The sequence below is a fragment of the Chelonia mydas genome, chromosome 10 (genome assembly GCF_015237465.2).
Source record: "Chelonia mydas isolate rCheMyd1 chromosome 10, rCheMyd1.pri.v2, whole genome shotgun sequence".
NCBI classification, from domain to species: Eukaryota; Metazoa; Chordata; order Testudines; family Cheloniidae; genus Chelonia; species Chelonia mydas.
In genome coordinates this window covers 5163371-5182995 of record NC_051250.2, presented here as the reverse complement: position 1 = coordinate 5182995, position 19625 = coordinate 5163371, and the positions used below count along the sequence as shown (strand labels likewise).

General features: G+C 45.8%; 1 protein-coding gene across 6 annotated transcripts in view; it reads left to right on the top strand.

The window, feature by feature from the left end:
• LMF1 (lipase maturation factor 1) overlaps window positions 1-19625 on the top strand; it is a 343636-nt gene that overhangs the window by 302888 nt on the left and 21123 nt on the right. For all 6 annotated transcript variants that reach the window (XM_043523957.1, XM_037911089.2, XM_043523961.1 and 3 more), the window contains one exon: window positions 18672-18784. In XM_043523957.1, coding sequence (XP_043379892.1) covers window positions 18672-18784 — 113 coding nt within the window. The remainder of the gene's footprint in view (window positions 1-18671; window positions 18785-19625) is intronic.

The window sequence follows — 19625 nt, the reverse complement described above, 5'->3', positions numbered from 1 at the left end:
ATGGCTCGCAAACAGAGGGAGACTGTCCACTTCTAATAAATAATTTGCTTGTCAATAGAGATAACATGGGCCAATTCAGTAACACAGTGGGCTTGGAGTCAGAGGTACTAGGTTCTAACCACATCTCTGCCACTGACTCAGAGTGTGGACTTGGAGAAGTCGCTTAACCTCTGTGCACCCCATTTCCCCCATCCATACAGTGGTGATAATCATACCTGTCCACACTTGTAAAGTGCTCTGAGGAAGAGCAAAAAGCCCAGTTTTACTGGGTAAATTATTTTATATTTCCATTAGATTTCATTTTGAAAATACTGTCCCTCCATTTTTGATATTTGTGATGGTAACATTACATCATATTTTGCCTTTTCATCCCAAAGAACCTCCAAATATTTTTACAGATAGTATGCTTACAGAGATCACTTCTCCCATCACTGAAATGCACCCACCTCTGGGGTGGAACACCCACAGCTCACAGGAACGCTTCACAGCACTTTAGGACAGTGAAGAAGGATGCTTTATGTAGTTGGAACTGCAGGGGGAATTTAGGTAGGTAGAATGAGATTGCCCAGTTTGAAGCTTTGTCAGAACAAATGGTCTCTGCTCCTAGGAAAAACATGATAGGGTCTTAATTACCTGAGTAGGCGAGCACGACAATGTTTACAAAGAATATACAGTATCTACTGTGGATTTATTGCACATTCACAGGGGAGAAAAAATATGTGAAGCCCTAGTTTGAATTTCTATTTAAAAATAGCTTTCCAGCTTGTTTCTCGCAAATTAGAATAAATTAGCAACACATGCTGCTAAAGTCACTCAATAGTTGTTTTTGTGACCAGGAGGAGAGGTACCTCCAACCAAAATATTGTGCGTCCATCCCTCAAGGAATGCATGTACGTGTCAATAAAGGATCACTTTTTAAAATTAAATGGCAAAAATGAATGCGGTTGAATAGGGGTTTAAGCTCAGTGGTGAATATGGCTCAGTTTTAGATAAAAAAATGTTATTTCTCAGAAATAATAATTGTAAAAACACTTTGAATTTATATAGATAGTGATTTCCCCCCAAAGATTTCCCAGTACGTTACAAAGGTTGGCAAGTGTCATTACGCTTACGATAAAAAATGGGAAAACTGAGGCACAGAAAGGTTACGTGATTTGCCCAAGCTCACACAATGAGTCAGTGGAAGTCAGGTCTAGAACCAAGTTTTACCATCCTGAGTTACCTGCTCTAACTGGTAGATTCTAGTGCCTCCTTTCTGTCAAGCCTTTTGGACTAAATCTTGGGTTCTTCCTTCAGTTGCAACCCAGGCAATTGGTTTCCTTGGGAGTTTTGCTGATTAAGGACTTCAGAATTTGTCCAAATATTCCCCCTCCCCGCCATGTCACCTGCAAACAGATGGTTTGGTTTTTTTAGTGGGGAAACTTTCAGAATTGTTTCTCAAGCCTTTTTATTCTTTTCTTCAGTCTTATTTACATTCCCATTAAAATTTACAACAGAAGTTACAAAATCAAGGCTTGTGAGCAATTACATAACATGAACCCACTCCAGAATATTTTATTATAGACCTTTTCCTTCATCTTCTTGACACTCCTCTGTCTCCTTCTTCCCCCACCCTGCCATTTTCTGTCTTTGCGGTATTTTCATGTAGGCACCTTTTAGATTCTTCAGCACTGACAATAAGCATCTCTCTCTGGCTGTGGTTTTATATTTACCCCTCAAGGTTTTTTGTGCTGGGATTTCATTTAATCTGCGTTAGGTATGCTTCTCTCTCAGCAAGAAGACAGCACAGGTTAAAACTCAAGCCAGTGCACAGCATTAAGGAAAGATGCAATGGGTTGAATGGAAGCTGTTCGTTGAAATCTCCTTGTATTGTGGAAGGTTTTGAAGAGAGAGAAACAGCACTGAGATGAGAGAATGGCTGTTTCTTTCCAAGACAGGACTATCGCTATGGTTTTAAAATACAAAGTGTTCTCAGGTTTGAAAACAAGCAAGGACGGGGTATAGATACTAGTCCATTGTTCGCAAGCATTGGCAGTGATGGTGTTGAATGGCACTGTTACACACTAGTTAGATCTTTCAGCAGACATAGACCTGGCATGTTGAGTGACAGTGATATATATGAACAGCTTGGGGAGGAGCAGGAGAAAGAATTAAAGCAGGCCCATTTACATCTTTTCCTTTTAATTCAATAAAAGGTCCCCAAGGTGTGTCTATTATGTTGCTGCGCATGGGGCTACAGTTGTATTTGTGCATTCAAAGCTCTATAGTCACACATGTCAATTAATTACACTTCCACTAATTAAACCTGATGATCCCCCATTGGCAGTGGGTAAATGCACCAGTGGGTAAATGCTTACTGGTCAGTGTGTGTTTGTGTCTCTCCCTTCTACACCTGATCCACAAAAGGTGTAAGTTTATTCCAACCTCCAGCTACCAAGCCTGGCTCGTACGCTCAAACTGTGGAGACTTCTGCTTTTAGCTCTGGGGGCCCCTGATTGAGCCTCTGGTGTCAGTTAAAATGGCAGCTGTCACACATCCATCGATTTCCCCAGTATCACGTAGCTGGGAGCAGAACCCTGGAGTCTCCGCTGTCGCCATGAGGGCATATTTGCTCCTCACCGATTTTGCAATATCACTTCCACTCTGGTCTGATCTCTGGGTGCATTAAAGTGCCCCATGGAAGATGCTGGTAACTGCCCAGAGTTTTCCATTTCAGTTGCTACTGCAACTCCTTAGAGCTGACTAGAATTTTCCAGCTGAGTTGCAGTGTTCTGAGGCGGAGTTGCAGTGTTCTGAGGCGGAGTTGCAGTGTTCTGAGGCAGAGTTGCAGTGTTCTGAGGCGGAGTTGCAGTGTTCTGAGGCAGAGTTGCAGTGTTCTGAGGCGGAGTTGCAGTGTTCTGAGGCGGAGTTGCAGTGTTCTGAGGCAGAGTTGCAGTGTTCTGAGGCGGAGTTGCAGTGTTCCAACTGGGCTGACACTCGGTAGAAGCTGAGTCATGGTCCACCTTCCCCAGCAATCCCATCCTGCATTTCTGCTACCCCTGTTGGTTGCTTCCACGATACCCCTTCTGCCACTCTGTATTGTGGGAAGAAAGTGGGCTGTCAGTGGAAAAAATGGTCTGAATGAAGTGGGTTCAGAGTCTGCTTAGAAAAGACATTGACAAAACGGGTCGAAAGAAAGAGAAAAAAAACATATCCAGCAAAGAAACAGGGTGAAAAATGGAGAAGGAGCAGGGTGGAAAATATCATAATAAATAATGTAAATGCAGCGGCAAACATTTTCAGATATGGCTGCCCAGAGTTAGGCACCTGAATACATAGAGTTAGGTCATTAAATCAGTCGTCTGATTTTTCAAAGGCACTGAACACCCACAGCAAAGTTAAAGGTGAAACTCCAGGCTTAGAACTGGGGACTGTAGACTCTGAGGTAGACACTGCTTCCTTATGGCCACTAGGGGCCTCGGCAGGGCTGCCACCAAAAACTACCAAGAGGCTAAGACCTGGAGAAGAAGATTTCCTGGACAGACATCAGGATATGCTTCTACAGGCACGAGGTTCTGAAGATTCAGAGCAGTCTGCACAGCGGGGACAGGAGGCCGGCGAAGAAATTTGGCATCGTGTGACCTCCAGAAGAAGAAAGGGGAACGTCCGTGTACCAGCAACGCAGATACAGGTAAGTAACCGTTTTCATGTTCTCTCCACAGGTACCAATGCGGAAAGTGGACCAGATGATACATCTGAGGGAAGGGAGCAGAAGGAGACTCCTCCAGTTGGAAGGCATGAGATGCACTGTCCTAGGGTTGGGGGTTCCACGACCACCACTCCCAAGAGAAGGAGGCGGGTGGTGGTGGTCGGGGACTCTCCCCTCATGGGGACTGAGTCATCTATCTGCTGCCCCAACTGGGAAAACCGAGAAGTCTGATGCTTGCCAGGAGCTAAGATTCGCAAAGTGATGGAGAGACTGCCGAGACTCATGAAGCCCTCGGATTGCTACCCCTTCCTGCTTCTCCACGCGGGCACCAATGATACTGCCACGAATGACCTTGAGTGGATCACTGCAGACTACGTGGCTCTGGGAAGAAGGATAAAGGAGTTTGAGGCGCAAGTGGTGTTCTCGTCCATCCTCCCCATGGAAGGAAAAGGCCGGGGTAGAGGCCGTCGAATCGTGGAAGTCAACGAATGGCTACGCAGGTGGTGTCGGAGAGAAGGCTTTGGATTCTTTGACCATGGGACGGTGTTCCAAGAAGGAGGAGTGCTGGGCAGAGACGGGCTCCACCTAACGAAGAGAGGGAAGAGCATCTTCGCGAGCAGGCTGGCTAACCTAGTGAGGAGGGCTTTAAACTAGGTTCACCGGGGGAAGGAGACCAAAGCCCTGAGGTAAGTGGGGAAGTGGGATACCGGGAGGAAGCACGAGCAGGAGCGCGTGAGAGGGGAGGGCTCCTGCCTCATACTGAGAAAGAGGGGTGATCAGCGGGTTATCTCAAGTGCCTATACACAAATGCAAAGCCTGGGAAACAAGCAGGGAGAACTGGAAGTCCTGGCACAGTCAAGGAATTATGATGTGATTGGAATAACAGAGACTTGGTGGGATAACTCCCATGACTGGAGTACTGTCATGGACGGATATAAGCTGTTCAGGAAGGACAGGCAGGGCAGAAAAGGTGGGGGAGTTGCACTGTATGTAAGGGAGCAGTATGACTGCTCAGAGCTCCGGTATGAAACTGCAGAAAAACCTGAGAGTCTCTGGATTAAGTTAGAAGTGTGAGCACCAAGGGTGATGTCGTGGTGGGAGTCTGCTATAGACCACCGGACCAGGGGGATGAGGTGGACGAGGCTTTCTTCCGGCAACTCACAGAAGCTACTAGATCGCACGCCCTGGTTCTCATGGGAGACTTCAGTCACCCTGATATCTGCTGGGAGAGCAATACAGCGATGCACAGACAATCCAGGAAGTTTTTGGAAAATGTAGGGGACAATTTCCTGGTGCAAGTGCTGGAGGAACCAACTAGGGGCAGAGCTCTTCTTGACCTGCTGCTCACAAACCGGGAAGAATTAGTAGGGGAAGCAAAAGTGGATGGGAACCTGGGAGACAGTGACCATGAGATGGTCGAGTTCAGGATCCTGACACAAGGAGGAAAGGAAAGCAGCAGAATACGGACCCTGGACTTCAGAAAAGCAGACCTTGACTCCCTCAGGGAACTGATGGGCAAGATCCCCTGGGAGAACAACATGAGGGGGAAAGGAGTCCAGGAGAGCTGGCTGTATTTTAAAGAATCCTTATTGACGTTACAGGGGCAAACCATCCCGATGTGTAGAAAGAATAGTAAATATGGCAGGCGGCCAGCTTGGCTTAACAGTGAAATCCTTGCTGATCTTAAACACAAAAAAGAAGCTTACAAGAAGTGGAAGATTGGACAAATGACCAGGGATGAGTATAAAAATATTGCTCGGGCATGCAGGAGTGAAATCAGGAAGGCCAAATCACACCTGGAGTTGCAGCTAGCAAGAGATGTTAAGAGTAACAAGAAGGGTTTCTTCAGGTATGTTGGCAACAAGAAGAAAGTCAAGGAAAGTGTGGGCCCCTTACTGAATGAGGGAGGCAACCTAGAGACAGAGGATGTGGAAAAAGCTAATGTACTCAATGCTTTTTTTGCCTCTGTCTTCACGAACAAGGTCAGCCCCCAGACTACTGCACTGGGCAGCACAGCATGGGGAGGAGGTGACAAGCCCTCTGTGGAGAAAGAAGTGGTTCGGGACTATTTAGAAAAGCTGGACGTGCACAAGTCCATGGGGCCGGATGCGTTGCATCCGAGAGTGCTAAAGGAGTTGGCGGATGTGATTGCAGAGCCATTGTCCATTATCTTTGAAAACTCATGGTGATCCGGGAAAGTCCTGGATGACTGGAAAAAGGCTAATGTAGTGCCCATCTTTAAAAACGGGAAGAAGGAGGATCCTGGGAACTACAGGCCAGTCAGCCTCACCTCAGTCCCTGGAAAAATCAGGGAGCAGGTCCTCAAGGAATCAATTCTGAAGCACTTAGAGGAGAGGAAAGTGATCAGGAACAGTCAGCATGGATTCACCAAGGGCAAGTCATGCCTGACTAATCTAATTGCCTTCTATGACGAGATAACTGGTTCTGTGGATGAAGGGACAGCAGTGGATGTGTTGTTCCTTGACTTTAGCAAAGCTTTTGACACTGTCTCCCACAGTATTCTTGTCAGCAAGTTAAAGAAGTATGGGCTGGATGAACGCACTATAAGGTGGGTAGAAAATTGGCTAGATTGTCTGGCTCAATGGGTAGTGATCAATGGCTCCATGTCTAGTTGGCAGCCAGTATCAAGCGGAGTGCCCCAAGGGTCGGTCCTGGGGCCGGTTTTGTTCAATATCTTCATTAATGATCTGGAGGATGGTGTGGATTGCACCCTCAGCAAGTTTGCAGACGACACTAAACTGGGAGGAGTGTTAGATATGCTGGAGGGTAGGGATAGGATACAGAGGGACCTAGACAAATTGGAGGATTGGGTCAAAACAAATCTGATGAGGTTCAACAAGGACAAGTGCAGCGTCCTGCACTTAGGACGGAAGAATCCAATGCACCGCTACAGACTAGGGACCGCATGGCTAGGCAGCAGTTCTACAGAAAAGGACCTATGGGTTACAGTGGACGAGAAGCTGGATATGAGTCAACAGTGTGCCCTTGTAGCCAAGAAGGCCAATGGCATTTTGGGATATATAAGTAGGGGCATTGCCAGCAGATCGAGGGACGTGATCGTTCCCCTCTATTCGACATTGGTGAGGCCTCATCTGGAGTACTGTGTCCAGTTTTGGGCCCCACGCTACAAGAAGGATGTGGAAAAATTGGAGAGAGTCCAGCGGAGGGCAACCAAAATGATTAGGGGACTGGAACACATGACTTACGAGGAGAGGCTGAGGGAACTGGGATTGTTTAGTCTACAGAAGAGAAGAATGAGGGGAGATTTGATAGCTGCTTTCAACTACCTGAAAGGTGGTTCCAAAGAGGATGGATCTAGACTATTCTCAGTGGTAGCGGATGACAGGACAAGGAGTAATGGTCTCAAGTTGCAGTGGGGGAGATTTAGGTTGGATATTAGGAAAAACTTTTTCACTAGGAGGGTGGTGAAACACTGGAATGCGTTACCTAGGGAGGTGGTGGAATCTCCTTCCTTAGAAGTTTTTAAGGTCAGGCTTGACAAAGCCCTGGCTGGGATGATTTAATTGGGGATCGGTCCTGCTTTTTGCAGGGGGTTGGACTAGATGACCTCCTGAGGTCCCTTCCAACCCTGATATTCTATGATTCTATGACTCTATGGAGGAAGTCCCACCCTAAGGGGCATGAGAGACAGACCTTTGTGATTCCTTAATTGGCTGGCACTCTCCATATAAACCCAGAAGCCATTTCTGGGAGTTGCTTGGGCAATGCAGATCTCTGGTGTGCTTCTGCCGCAGACCCTTCGTTGCTGTGACTTGCCTGAATCCCGGACTCTCAGCCTTGGCTTCTGACCCTGATCTTGGTTTACTGTTGTTGGCTTAGAATCATTGGTGACCTTGGGGCAAGACCTTAGCCCAGCCCGACCCCTGTTCTTGCCTCACACTCTCAATCTGGTAACAGACTCTGATTCTGTGGTTTTGACCTGGCCTGGCCCTCGGCTGATCTTTGACTCTTCCGTCCGGATGTCGAGCAGCTCACCCCTTTCCTACAGGCTTCCCATGATGTAGCCCTGACACTGACTTTAAGTTCCCTGCTCAGAACAAATGAAGTTTCTGGCAGCACCTCTGAAAATTAGACCACTTATGCCTGGACTATACTGAAATGTTATAGTGGCATAATTATGTTAGGGGTTTGAAAAAAACTATATCCCTGACAGATGTTGCTATGCCAACATAACCTCCAGTGTAGACACAGCTATGTTGGCAGAAGAGGGCTTCTGAGGACATAGCTAACTTCGTTCAGGGAGGTGGTGTTTCTACACCACCAGAAAAAACCAGTCTGTTGCCATAGGCTGCATCTACACTTCAAGCTTTGCCAACATACCGACGCTAGTATAGTCATCGTACTGTTGACATACCCTTATTTAAGTACCTAACTGGAATTAAGAGCCTAACCTTAAGCAACTATGTTTAAAAATAATTGGCATTATATATACCATGTACAGAGCACCCACTTGTCCCAGCCTACCTGTTGGAAGGATGGGTATTTTTCTGTCTTTAATACAGATCACTTTAGCCAGGAAAAGGTTGGTTTTTGTTGCTGTTGTTTTTTAATTGAATCACCCTGGGTAGATGGCTTGGGGAGCGGGAGGGATGAGAAACCAGGGAGGTTAAATTCCAGGAAAAAGGTTTGGGAATTCAAACTGGTTTTGCCCAAAAATAGTTAAGGGGGTTCATAAAACCAGGCTTCTCCTGTCTCTGGATTACAGTTTATTTCTTTTACTTTTTTCCAGTTTTCCCAGGCTGCCCGATGACTTTTGGAGCAGCAGGCCTCAGAGCTTTGCAGTTTATTGAAGGTGGTCAATTAAAGAACTGACATATCCAACTCCTGACAAGCTGCAGAAAAGCTAGTAGGGCTTGGGGAAAAAAATTTACCATCCCTTTGTGCTGCTTGTGACAGGTTCCTCTTTGCACCTCATCACGTTTGACATATGACGCCTTCTTTCACTTGGGGCTTCCTGAGAAACTTTCCACTGTGGAGCATAACTACAGGATTTGCACTAGGGAAACACAGGCATGTTGACAGAAGTAGGCCCAAAGCCTGTCATGGCTGACATGGGCCTTCACTTGTCACATGTTTGAATAGCTGGCATATCCGAAACTTTAGAAGCTCAGGGATTTTGTTCTGGAGCTTCTAACTCTGAAGTGCAATTTATTAGTTGACTGCCACTTAATTACTGTCCTGGTCCCGCTTTAATTGCATGTAATATAATGTGACATTACTTTCCAGGAAATTGCTTTTATGATCTTAATTTTATTATCTAAATACAATATCCCTTTTCATTTGGTTTCTAAATCTCTTCCTTGTTTTGAATGTCTCAGCATCCCATGGGTGCTGTAGCTCTGAATTAATGTCCTTCATTTAGTGTTGGGAGGGACATAACCAATCCAGTAACATGTCTGTGTCGCTTCTTCCTGTCTGCAGAAGAGAAAATCAACTACAATACGCCAGAGGCATTGACATGTAGACATCAATGAGCTTTTCTTTTTAATTTATGTCTTAGCAGCTGCTTAGAATGGGATTCCCTTTGTACCATCTTCCCAGCTGATAACATGGTCATGAGTATGTATAATATGAGTTATGTGAGACTCAACATATGTCTGAAGAATATTTTGGGCCTGAATCCCACAAGCACTTATGCACGTAGGAGTAGTTTTACTCATTTGAGCAGTGCGAATGACTTCATTGGAGCTACTCTCAGGAGTAAAGCTACTCATGTGCATAAGTGCTTGCAGCATCCTGTTCTTGATCAGCTGCGGAAAGGATATTGCAACAGTGCAATAATTTCTAGGCCACCATGTGACTTAACAAGAATCTGAGTCTGGTTCTGGCTGGAATTTCCATGGAGACGCTAGGGAGGAGGGGAAGGGGTAGGTTTACTCATCCAGAAGGAGCCAAGTACAATCCCAGTTCCTGCATTCAGAGAGGGCAAGGAGTACTCAAGCCAACCACCAGCTGTAACCCTAGCCTTCCAAAAGAGGGAAGGGTAAGGCCATGCAATGTGCCTTCATAGAACTGGTCACTCATGGTGGTGGGAGAACACGTTTCCCCCTCTTTTGTCTTGGCCAAAGGCAATATGGTGAAGGCTGATCAGTGTGGTCATATTAGTAAATGAATAGATGCTCACTAATAATGAGAGCTTTGTTTCGGAACTGGACAGGATGATATGTCTTTTTGGTCTAAGTAGCCGATGTTTGTGCTTCCATTGTGTAGAATTGTCCTGACTGGTCAGAACCTCAACTGGTATAAATTGGCCTAGCTCCACCGAAGTCAACTTAAGCCAAGATCTGGCCCAATATAATTCCATGCATATTATTTAGAGAGGTCACTTCTAAATGGAAAGAACAAATTGATGCTTCAGTGTGTATGCACATAAAAAGGGTGTGCATTATTAAATTAAGCTGTGTTGTGACATTATGGTACAAAAGACATCAAACTCAGTGTTTTGGCCCCTTTTATGGTGGATTCAGCATTGTTAACAAATGGCAACCAGGCAGCAAGATCCCATGTATAGTTTGTGTTTCAAAATGGGTCAGTGTTTCTAGTACTAGGGCATCCTAGACTTTACAAAATCCAGTTGTCCACCATAAGGACATTAGCTTTTTGCTGATGGGCAGCAATGGAAAGTCCTAGCTGTTCTTAATAAAGAAAAATCAAAGATGACAGTTTGGTTGGTGAGTTGGGTTGGGTTTGTTGGTTTTTTACTATGACATGAAGAAAATTTGTTCTATTCAGAGTGTCAACTTTTCAGAGCAGGAGCTATTGGTTTGGATAATTCTGAGCACACTGTTGATGCTATCAAATAATGAATAGTCGTAACAAAGCGATTGCTATATTGATACTGGTTTTCAAAGCCCAGTATCTTGTTCAAAGTATAATGTAACATGTCCAAAAATATCTGAATACTGGGACAATCTGTGACCTACTGCATACGGTTAAGTGTTCCAGCCACCCTCACTTGTATGGACAGCAGTGGTGGGAATTGTGCCCACTCATCTTATAGAGTGTTAGTGGGCAAAAATGGGGTCCTGTGTAGGATCTGATGCGCAGTGATGCGCTTCGTACAAATCTGTAGTTTGGGGAGTTTGATTTTGGATAAGCTGCCAAAAACCGGAGGCAACACCATTGGTACGATTGGCATTTGTTTCTCATTTCTCCACGCCTCTCTCTTTATATTTCTTAGGGCTTGTCTACATGGCAAGTTATTGTGTGGTGAGCCAGGGTGTGAATCTGCAGCACACCAGCTTGCTGCACAATGATGTCCTGTGGGGGCACTGGTACCACACAATGAAAGTCCTGGAGCGCACTTTGGCATACAACTTCTTGAAAGTATGGTAGTGTCGGTATGGGACATTACTGCACAGCAAGCTGGTGCTCTGTAGGTTCACACCCTTCCTTGCTGCACAGTAACTTGCCAGTTAGACAACCGCTTAGGTACACGACCCTTGTGAATTTGATCCTTTTGTGTAAGACCTCCTCGCTTCAACTAGGGTTTCCTATAGTGACACATTATTATGAATAAGCTGACAGACCTGAAAGGGCTGAGAGAAAGTAATGTTACCTTGTGGATCAGACCGGATCTGGGAACAATAGGAAGGATAGTCATATGCCCAAGGCAAAGGACTGGGAGTCAGGAGTACTAGATTTTATTACTCTGTGTCCTTCGCCAAGTCACTTAACCTCTCTTTGCTTCAGTTTTGTAACGGTATTATGGCGATAATGCGTGCTGGGGATGAGGGTTAACTGATATTTGCAAGTGTCTTTAAGATGGAAGGTGCTATAGAAAGGCATAGTACTTTTATTAGTTAGGCTTCCTTGTCCATAATTCAACATTTAGTATTCCAGCTGATATCACAAATGCCTTTAACACTTAAGGTTCCAGGCACTCCATCACAGTAGTGATGGGAGCCATATAAATGCCTAGATAGATAAAAGCATCCAGGATCATGAAGTTATCTTTTTACCCCCCTACTTACAAAAAAATGGATATATTCTGATCCATGATCGCAAAAAATGCCCCCTTAAGACAGAAACCTTAAAATTCCAACCACCTTTGCCCCTTTATCATCTTTTAACACACACAATCCAATGGGGGGAATGTGCGGAGCTTGCCAACTATGCAAAATAATAATGCTGAGCGCCCATGCCAAATTTCCAGCTGTTTCCACATGTGCAGCTCATACTTACTTCCTCCAGTGCATCTGTGCCAGGACAAAGATTCAATAAAATGCCACGCTAATCCACAGTGCTTTTTTATTAAATGACCAATTAAAGCTAGAGGGAAAGGGTTCTTGTTCTCATGATTGCAGTTGGGAACATGCTCCCTGTAGTTCTGTGTGGGGCTTTTTATTTTTTTTTTTCAATGTTTATACTCATTTGTTATCTCTTCAGTGTCTCATTGCTGCTGACGACTCCACTGGGTTTCCCACAGCCTCTCTCCTATCTTAATCTATTTTTAATATTTTAAAGTAGTTGGGTCCTTTTTCAATGCACGTTTAATATATTAGAAGCAAAAAATGCTATTTGAATGCACTGTTAAGGTTACCTGGTTAAACATCACAAAAGTCAGGTCATAGAGAGTTAAGCTTCTCGTGGTTCCAGGAGCTCACTCATGCCATTATTGTGAGTTATTTGTATTACAGAAACACCAAAATGCACCCCCTCTCCCGGCGAGATTAGGCCCTATTGTGTTAACCTCAGTGCAGAATCACAGTGACAGGCAGTCCATGCCCCCCAAAGAGCTTAAACAGACAAGGCAGAAAAGGGAAGAAGTGAGTTGTCAGGTCTGTAGCCAGTCTGGGCACAGAACCCATGGCTTCTGACTCCTAGGCCAGGGCCCTGTCTGGCTAGGCCACACTACCTCCCCGACACTATACACAGGGCCGGATTTTCAGAAGCACCAAGCTCTGAAGCTCATGTTGACTTCAGCTGGAGTTGTGGGTGCTCAGCAGCTCTGAAAATCAGGTGTATATTGTGGTATATCTGCGTCTACATTTAATAGGTTGACTCGTATGGACTGGGACCCGGGAGACGAGGTTTCTATTCCCAGCCCAGCCATGGGCCTGCCTCTCTGTGTACAGACCAAATCACCTTGACTTTGTTTCCCCTCCTTTGCCACCATATCACTTTACAGTTTAATGAGTTCCGCAGCGCAGTCGTTAGTGACGTGAGGCTTCTGCACGTTCCAGCCAGCCGCGGCACACGGGATCTAGGCTTTTCGTGCTGCGGAGGGCGTGTTCAGTGGAAATTTCTCCCAGCCGACTTGACTGGGGCCAAGTCGTGGTGGTGGAAATTTCAAAAGAGAAGCGTGCTTCACGATCCACACGCCTTTCCTGGGGAGCACGGGGTGGTTAATTACTGTGTCAGAAACCAAATTGGCCAAGGATCCTGTTCCAGTGTTGCCACCTTTCATAATTTGCTCATGAGCTTCCGGATATTTGATGTCTTTCGTAAAGCCCCAGCGCGTGGAGTCCCGTGCTTACGTGAGAATTTCAGCTTTCATTTAAAAAAAAAAAATCCTAACTTTCTAGCCCTAACAGCTGTGGAGAAAAGCTTGAACGCTAAAGGTTCAAAACCCAGCAGGCAAGTAAACAGAACCGAGCACGGATTAATTTTTAAAGGCTCACGATTTTTAAGCCAGTCTCAGGATTTTGGGGATCTGACTCCTGTCCGAATGCTTTGGGTTGGTAATACAGCTGTTCTCCTAGTTAAGCTGTGCCTCGTGAGAGGTCCTCGCCCCCTGTGTCTGACCCAAGAGTCCGCAGTTTCTTCCTCTGTCAGTGCTTAGAATTGTTTCCACACAAAGGAGATCTCTCAGGCTTAGGCTGCTGTGGTTTCTCGCTGAGAAGCCACCCTCTGAAAATCAGGCCCCTTTAAGGTGTCTCCAGCTGGGCACTGAGCAACTGAGCCACCCAAAATTGCTAGTCGCTGTTGAAAACCTTGGCCTAAAATCTTTACATGAGGCCTGAAGCCTTAGGGCGTTGGCAGAGAAGTTGCTAGGTTTGCCAGCTCCGGTGATGCTCTTGTGAGCCTCGCAAGATTTGGGTTAAAGTCTCACGTGATTTCGGGTTCCTGGCTTCAAGAATCACTAATTCAACTTGCCTGCCATCTCCCATAACTTTCAATGGGGCTGAAACCCCCATGGCCACGTCATTCCCTACAGGCTTTGCATGCAGAATGGAGACTGCACCTAACCTCTCACTGTTTTCCGTCAGACAGACACCAGAGGCTGCCTCCCAGGGAAATGGCCCCTTCCTCTGCCCTGCAGTTAAATTGGCTGGACACTAGGAGACAGACAAAAGCGGAAGAGCAGAAGACAGCCTGAGGAGGAGCAAGGGGCTAATGAGGGGATTGCAGTGGGACATGGTGGGGCAGGACTGGAGGTACATGAGGGGGTAATAGGGAGGCTGAGTGAGTGCAGTGGGCTATCTGGGGGTACAGGAGGGAGGCTGAGTGGGCGCAGTGGGCTATCTGGGAGTACAGCAGGGAGACTGAGTGGGCGCGGTGGGCTATCTGGGGGGTACAGGAGGGAGGCTGCGTGGGTGCAGTGAGCTATCGGCAGGATACAAGAGGGAGGCTGAATGGGTGCAGTGGGCTATCTGGGGGTACAGGAAGGAGGCTGAGTGGGTGCAGTGGGCTATTTGGGGGCACAGGAGGGAGGCTGAGTGGGCGCTGTGGGCTATCGGGGGGTACAGGAGTCTGACAGACAAAGGGCACAAGACCCAGGGGGTGCCAGGGAATGGGCGAGGCAGTGGGAAATGTCAGGTGTTAGTCTATGGGGAATGTAGGCGGTGGGGCTGGGGACGGGAGACTGGAAGCATGTGGTGGGGGAATGTGAGTAGGGGAAGAGAGTAGGTGTGCGGGGTTGGAGACAAGGAGAAAGGTTAATAATAAGGGAGCAGGATGGATGCAGGGGGAGGGGGTAGAATCGCTGCTCCCCCATGGCAGGTGTTACAAGCAGGTAAGGAGAGTTTATACCCAAGCAGCCAACAGAGAGACCCGCGTTTGTGCATTTCAGGTTTTAAAAACGACCTGATGGTATTATTTATTAAATTCTTGTGGTTTGCTCCTGGCTTTTGAACACTGGGGGTTGGCAATAGTGTTTGAGCCGGCCGATCAGGTGAAATTAAATGTGTGCAAGATAAAATCAGAGAGATGAGGGGGGGTGACGTTTTTCTGAAAACTCGTCGGTGTAAAATACTGTGGTTTTCCCCTCAGCAGAGATGAGCGTGGGACAAAAACCCAAAAGGATCTGCTGCTCTTTGAACAGCCAGCCATCCATATTTGGTGTGTTCCAGCCACTCAGTTCTTTCTGTGTTTCTCATAGCAATGGAAATAACAAACTTTGCAATTATAGAAGATTTGCAGAGTAACCTTGCATTTTATTGATGCTCTGTGTTAATCACAGTCTTGCAGGTACAGCTGCTGGGTTTAGCTTTCCCACAGTGTCCCCTACTGCTTGCTTAAAACATCCATTTGGATACACATGTATAAAAGTCTTTTTATGGAACAATAAAGCTTCTAAAACCGCGGGTAGGTGAAATGCTCTTTATGGAGATGTGCTGGATATCCATATTAAATACACAAGCTGCGTTAATTCAGAGGAGGAAATAAATAGAGAGGGTCAAATTCTGCCACTTGCAGATTGCAGTGGGTGGGTGCAACACCCTTGAAATCAGTGAGCCAAATTCAGTGATCATTTAAATAAGGATGTAAATTGTACATTGGTCAGCAAATGTGTGTAAATTAAAGAGAATAAGATGTGACATGAAAGAGGTGTGTAAAATGAGTGTTTCAGAGAAGGTACAGCAGGCAGGTGCTCCTGTTTTCCCTCTCTCCTAATACCAGAGTAAGGCAGCACCAATTAAATTGAAAAGCAACACATTTAAAAATGATAAAATAAATTTGTTTTTTCACATGGCATGCCATTAACCTGTGGAACTCACTGCTACCAGATATGATTGAAACTGTGATTTTAGGAGTTGAAAAAGAGTTTTATATTTATATAAATAGTAACATCTCCAGCTATATGAGACAGGATGTGACTTGTAATAGATGGAAACCTTCGTGAATCCAGGCATAAGCCAATCACTAGCTGATGGGGGTTAGGAAGAAACTTCTCCATGGGTAGGTTATTCCATAATTGCTGTTTCAAGGATTTTTCCACTTTCATCTGAAGTATCTGGCTCGGGATTCTGTCTGAGACAGGCTGAACCACCTGGGCCAAATCAGTCTGGTGATTCCTGCAGTATGTCCCTACATGAAAACCTCTTGAGTAGTTGCTTTTCCTGCTCTGTACCCACTCCCTCCCACTTCGGTGTGTAAGTCACACTCATTTTGCATGCCCACTGAGAGGCCAATGGAGTACAACCGTGGTAGCGGTAAGGGGCACGTAGCAGGTAAAGCAAATAACAGGTCGGTTAAAGATGAAGCTTCCAACACAAGCTCTCTACCATGCTCTGAACCAGCCCCTCCACTTCCAGAGGAAATTCAGCACTCCTGGGCACAAACTGTGGGGCAGGTCACAGAATAGGCCAGATTCTATTTCTACTCCTAATCTGGTGTAATTTCATTGAATCCAGCGGAGGTACCTCTGCTATCATGGCTGTGTGCTTTAAAGCAGAATAGGATCCTGTGACTTCAGTGTGGCTCCTTACATCAGGGCTGCAATTGGTCCCCACCTGTTTTTCCACTAGGTCACCCCTTCAGATCCAGCTTAGCAGCAGCTGAAAGCCATCGAGAGCTGAAGTCTGTTTGGTAGCCAGTGTGTGATGAGTTGATGGATCTCGTGCCAGTTCCTGGTGGACCTCAGAGGAGCCTCCAGAACGATTAGCACCCTCATTGTGGATATCTTGCTAATGAGACTGAACCGCCCTTACCTTGGGGATAAGTCTTGCCAGGACAGCGCTGCTGTTCCCTGTTGGGACCCTAGGAAGGGTTTGACGGGACGGGGGGTCCTGTATAGGTGCCAGTCTCTGTGCTTTTCCTGATCTGTGGATGCATAGAAGGCTTTGTTCTCCAGGTCTGTAAAGCTGGCGTTTTCAGTATGCAGTGACATTTCCCACAGGTGCATGACTAGGCTAATGAAATCCGGACTCTTCTTACTAGAAGGACACAACGGGAAATAACAAGGGCATTCCAGGCTGAGTAAACGCTCCTGCGTTTGTCCTCTGTTTTGTGGATATCGTAATGTCTGGAGCAGGAAGTCCTGAGTGCATCTTTGTTACTGCAGAGAGCCAACAGGATCTCTACTAACAGAGAAGCACAACTGGATCTTGCTGCCTCTCCAAAGAATGTGTTCTCCATTGGCCAGGGCACCAGGTTGGGAGTCAGGAGACCCAGGTTTTACCTTGTCTTTGTCACTGACTCCTGGATGACATTGGCAAGTCACTGCATGTCTCTGCCTCAGTTTTCCTATATGTGAAATGGGAATGATGATGCTTACCCACCCACCCCCTTTATAAAGCAATTTGAGATCTTCAGCTAAGTGATGTTCGAGTGCGAAGTATGATCATAATAAAAGCAGGGGTGGGCAAAGAGGAGGCAGGCATGTTACTGCTTGGACGCTGAAATCCATAAGTGCTTACGGGTCTGTTGTCTGGTTGTCTGTTGGTAGTTTTGGTGCGGCTGTAGAGGAAGTACATTCAATGAGAAGGCAGGTGCTTTTGTCACCATCAAAAACTAGAATTTGTAACTGTGATATCTTTGCATTTTCCTGACACTGCTGCATGCTTTTGTGCTATGAGAAGGCAACTGTCACCCTTTTAGATATAACGCCCCAATTTCAGTGTCACTTAACTCTGAATCTAGTTCTTGCCCCTATAATCTTCTTGCCCCCATAGTTTTAAATGAGACAGGATGTTCTCTCTTTTCTTTTTGCAAAATTTTCTTAAGGTGTTTTCTGCTTCCTGCTGACATAGAGGAAGTATTCAATACACATTTCCCTAGGAGAGTTTGCGTAGACCCATCTAGATGCGCTGAATTTGTTAATACATGCTGGGTGAAGCTGTCCAATGTTTACCCCACACATGTGTTTAAAATTACAGCTGGCCCTAGAGATTACATATGATGTGCCAAGCACACATCCTCTCCTTCCAGACTCACTTCTTGTGCAAAGGCACAAATTCTAAACCACCATGTTAAAGGTGGGAGAAAAGGGAGAGAGAGAAAACCACTCTTCAGAATGAACCTTCCTCTCGAGTCTCTGAGGGCAGTGGATGCTGTCTTCTTATTTATATTCTACAGTCCTCATATATCTTGTGTCCTGCAATGCAACACGGTTGTGGAACACTGTCAGGTGTTGGCTTTGTAGCTATATGTGACCCAGAGACATAGCGCAGCACTCTCCCTTAACTTTTTCTACCAGAGATGCACCCTCCAGACAACACGTTCAAATAAGCCCCCTGTCTAGCAGGGCTGCCCGGGTGGCATTTAAGAATCCATGGTTTCAGAAAGGGGAGGGAGATAGCCCCAGTGTTCTAGCCAACATTCCCGTCTGTCACACAGGTTCTAGTGTCCAAGACGAGGTATAGGCTATAATGCATTTAACTACAAAATTCTTAGGCTGCCATTTTTGCTTTGAAGTCCCTTGAGCACAATATAAGACCACCATGATTCATGCTGTTACTTGTGGCAGCCAGTAAGGTGCTGCAGATCTTCACAAAGCAGCAGTACCATGCTGGGCCTGTATAGCAACATGCAAAGAATCGCTTCTAGGCGAGGTGAGTTTAGTGCAAGGCTTACTGGTTTAGCTCAGAAAGAAAGCTCTGCTTTTGACAAACCAGGCAGATCTGCTGAGTAGAAACTCTGAGGGTTTCCAGCTTGTCACAGCAAGTCCAGCAGCTGGTAGAGACCACATGAGATTCCTTAATATCTATTCTCTGTCCAACAGTCTAACATGTTTGCTTTGTTTTTCTCTCCTCCCCACGTACTCCTCTTCTGCCAGACCTACGAACAGAATGAATGGATAATCCACTTGGCTGGAAAGCTGCTGGCCAGTGAAGAGGCAGCGTTGTCGCTGATCGCGTTCAATCCATTTGAGGGCAAGGCACCACCAAGGTAAGCTGTTTCTATAAAGGTGACAGGTGTAGCCAGACTCCATCTACAATATGCTTCTTTATAGCTTGGAGGTGTCAACATTGTTTCTTTTTATTGTGCATTTTAGGTCATGGGACACTGGTACCCCCTCAGTAGAGCTGTGCCTGCTGAAAAATGTACTCTCTAAACACCTTTACCACCTTCCTACTGCTCCTTGGGCTGACTTACAGTAGGTCAGCCATCCTTAGGTAGAGATAGTTCCCGGGCACTTGCATCAAGGGACAAGCATTTCTTCCCTTGCGCAGAAATCTTGGCTGTTGGTGCAGCCTGTGAGCTTTACAACATTCCGCCAGCATCGCTTTGTGTGGTCAAAGCAAGAATACCATTTCCGGTGGCCAGTGAAATAATAGAGTGATCAGTGATTTATTTTCCTGCAGAAATATTTGGTTTTGTTGGAATTTTGGGGTTTCATTGAAAAACTGAAAACCAGCAACCAAAAACTGAAAAATTGCTACAAAAGGGACCTTTTTCACAAAAAAATGTCTGTTTTGTCAAAAAACATTGGCTGAATAGTTTCTATCAGCTTTAATAATAATATCTGGCCCTTCACTCATACTCTGATGCTGTCAAAGTGCATTAAACGGGTTCAGATTCACAACATCTACGTGAACTAAACATTCTTGTGAAGGAGATCTCATCCTTTTCAGGTCTAACACAGAGAGCCCCAAATTATCTGAGAAGGGACTTAAAGCTTCCTAAGACTATCCATCGGAATATCAAACTCTGTTCTTCTATTACATATATATATATATATGTTAGGGCTGTCAAGTGATTTAAAAAAAATAATCACGATTAATCACAC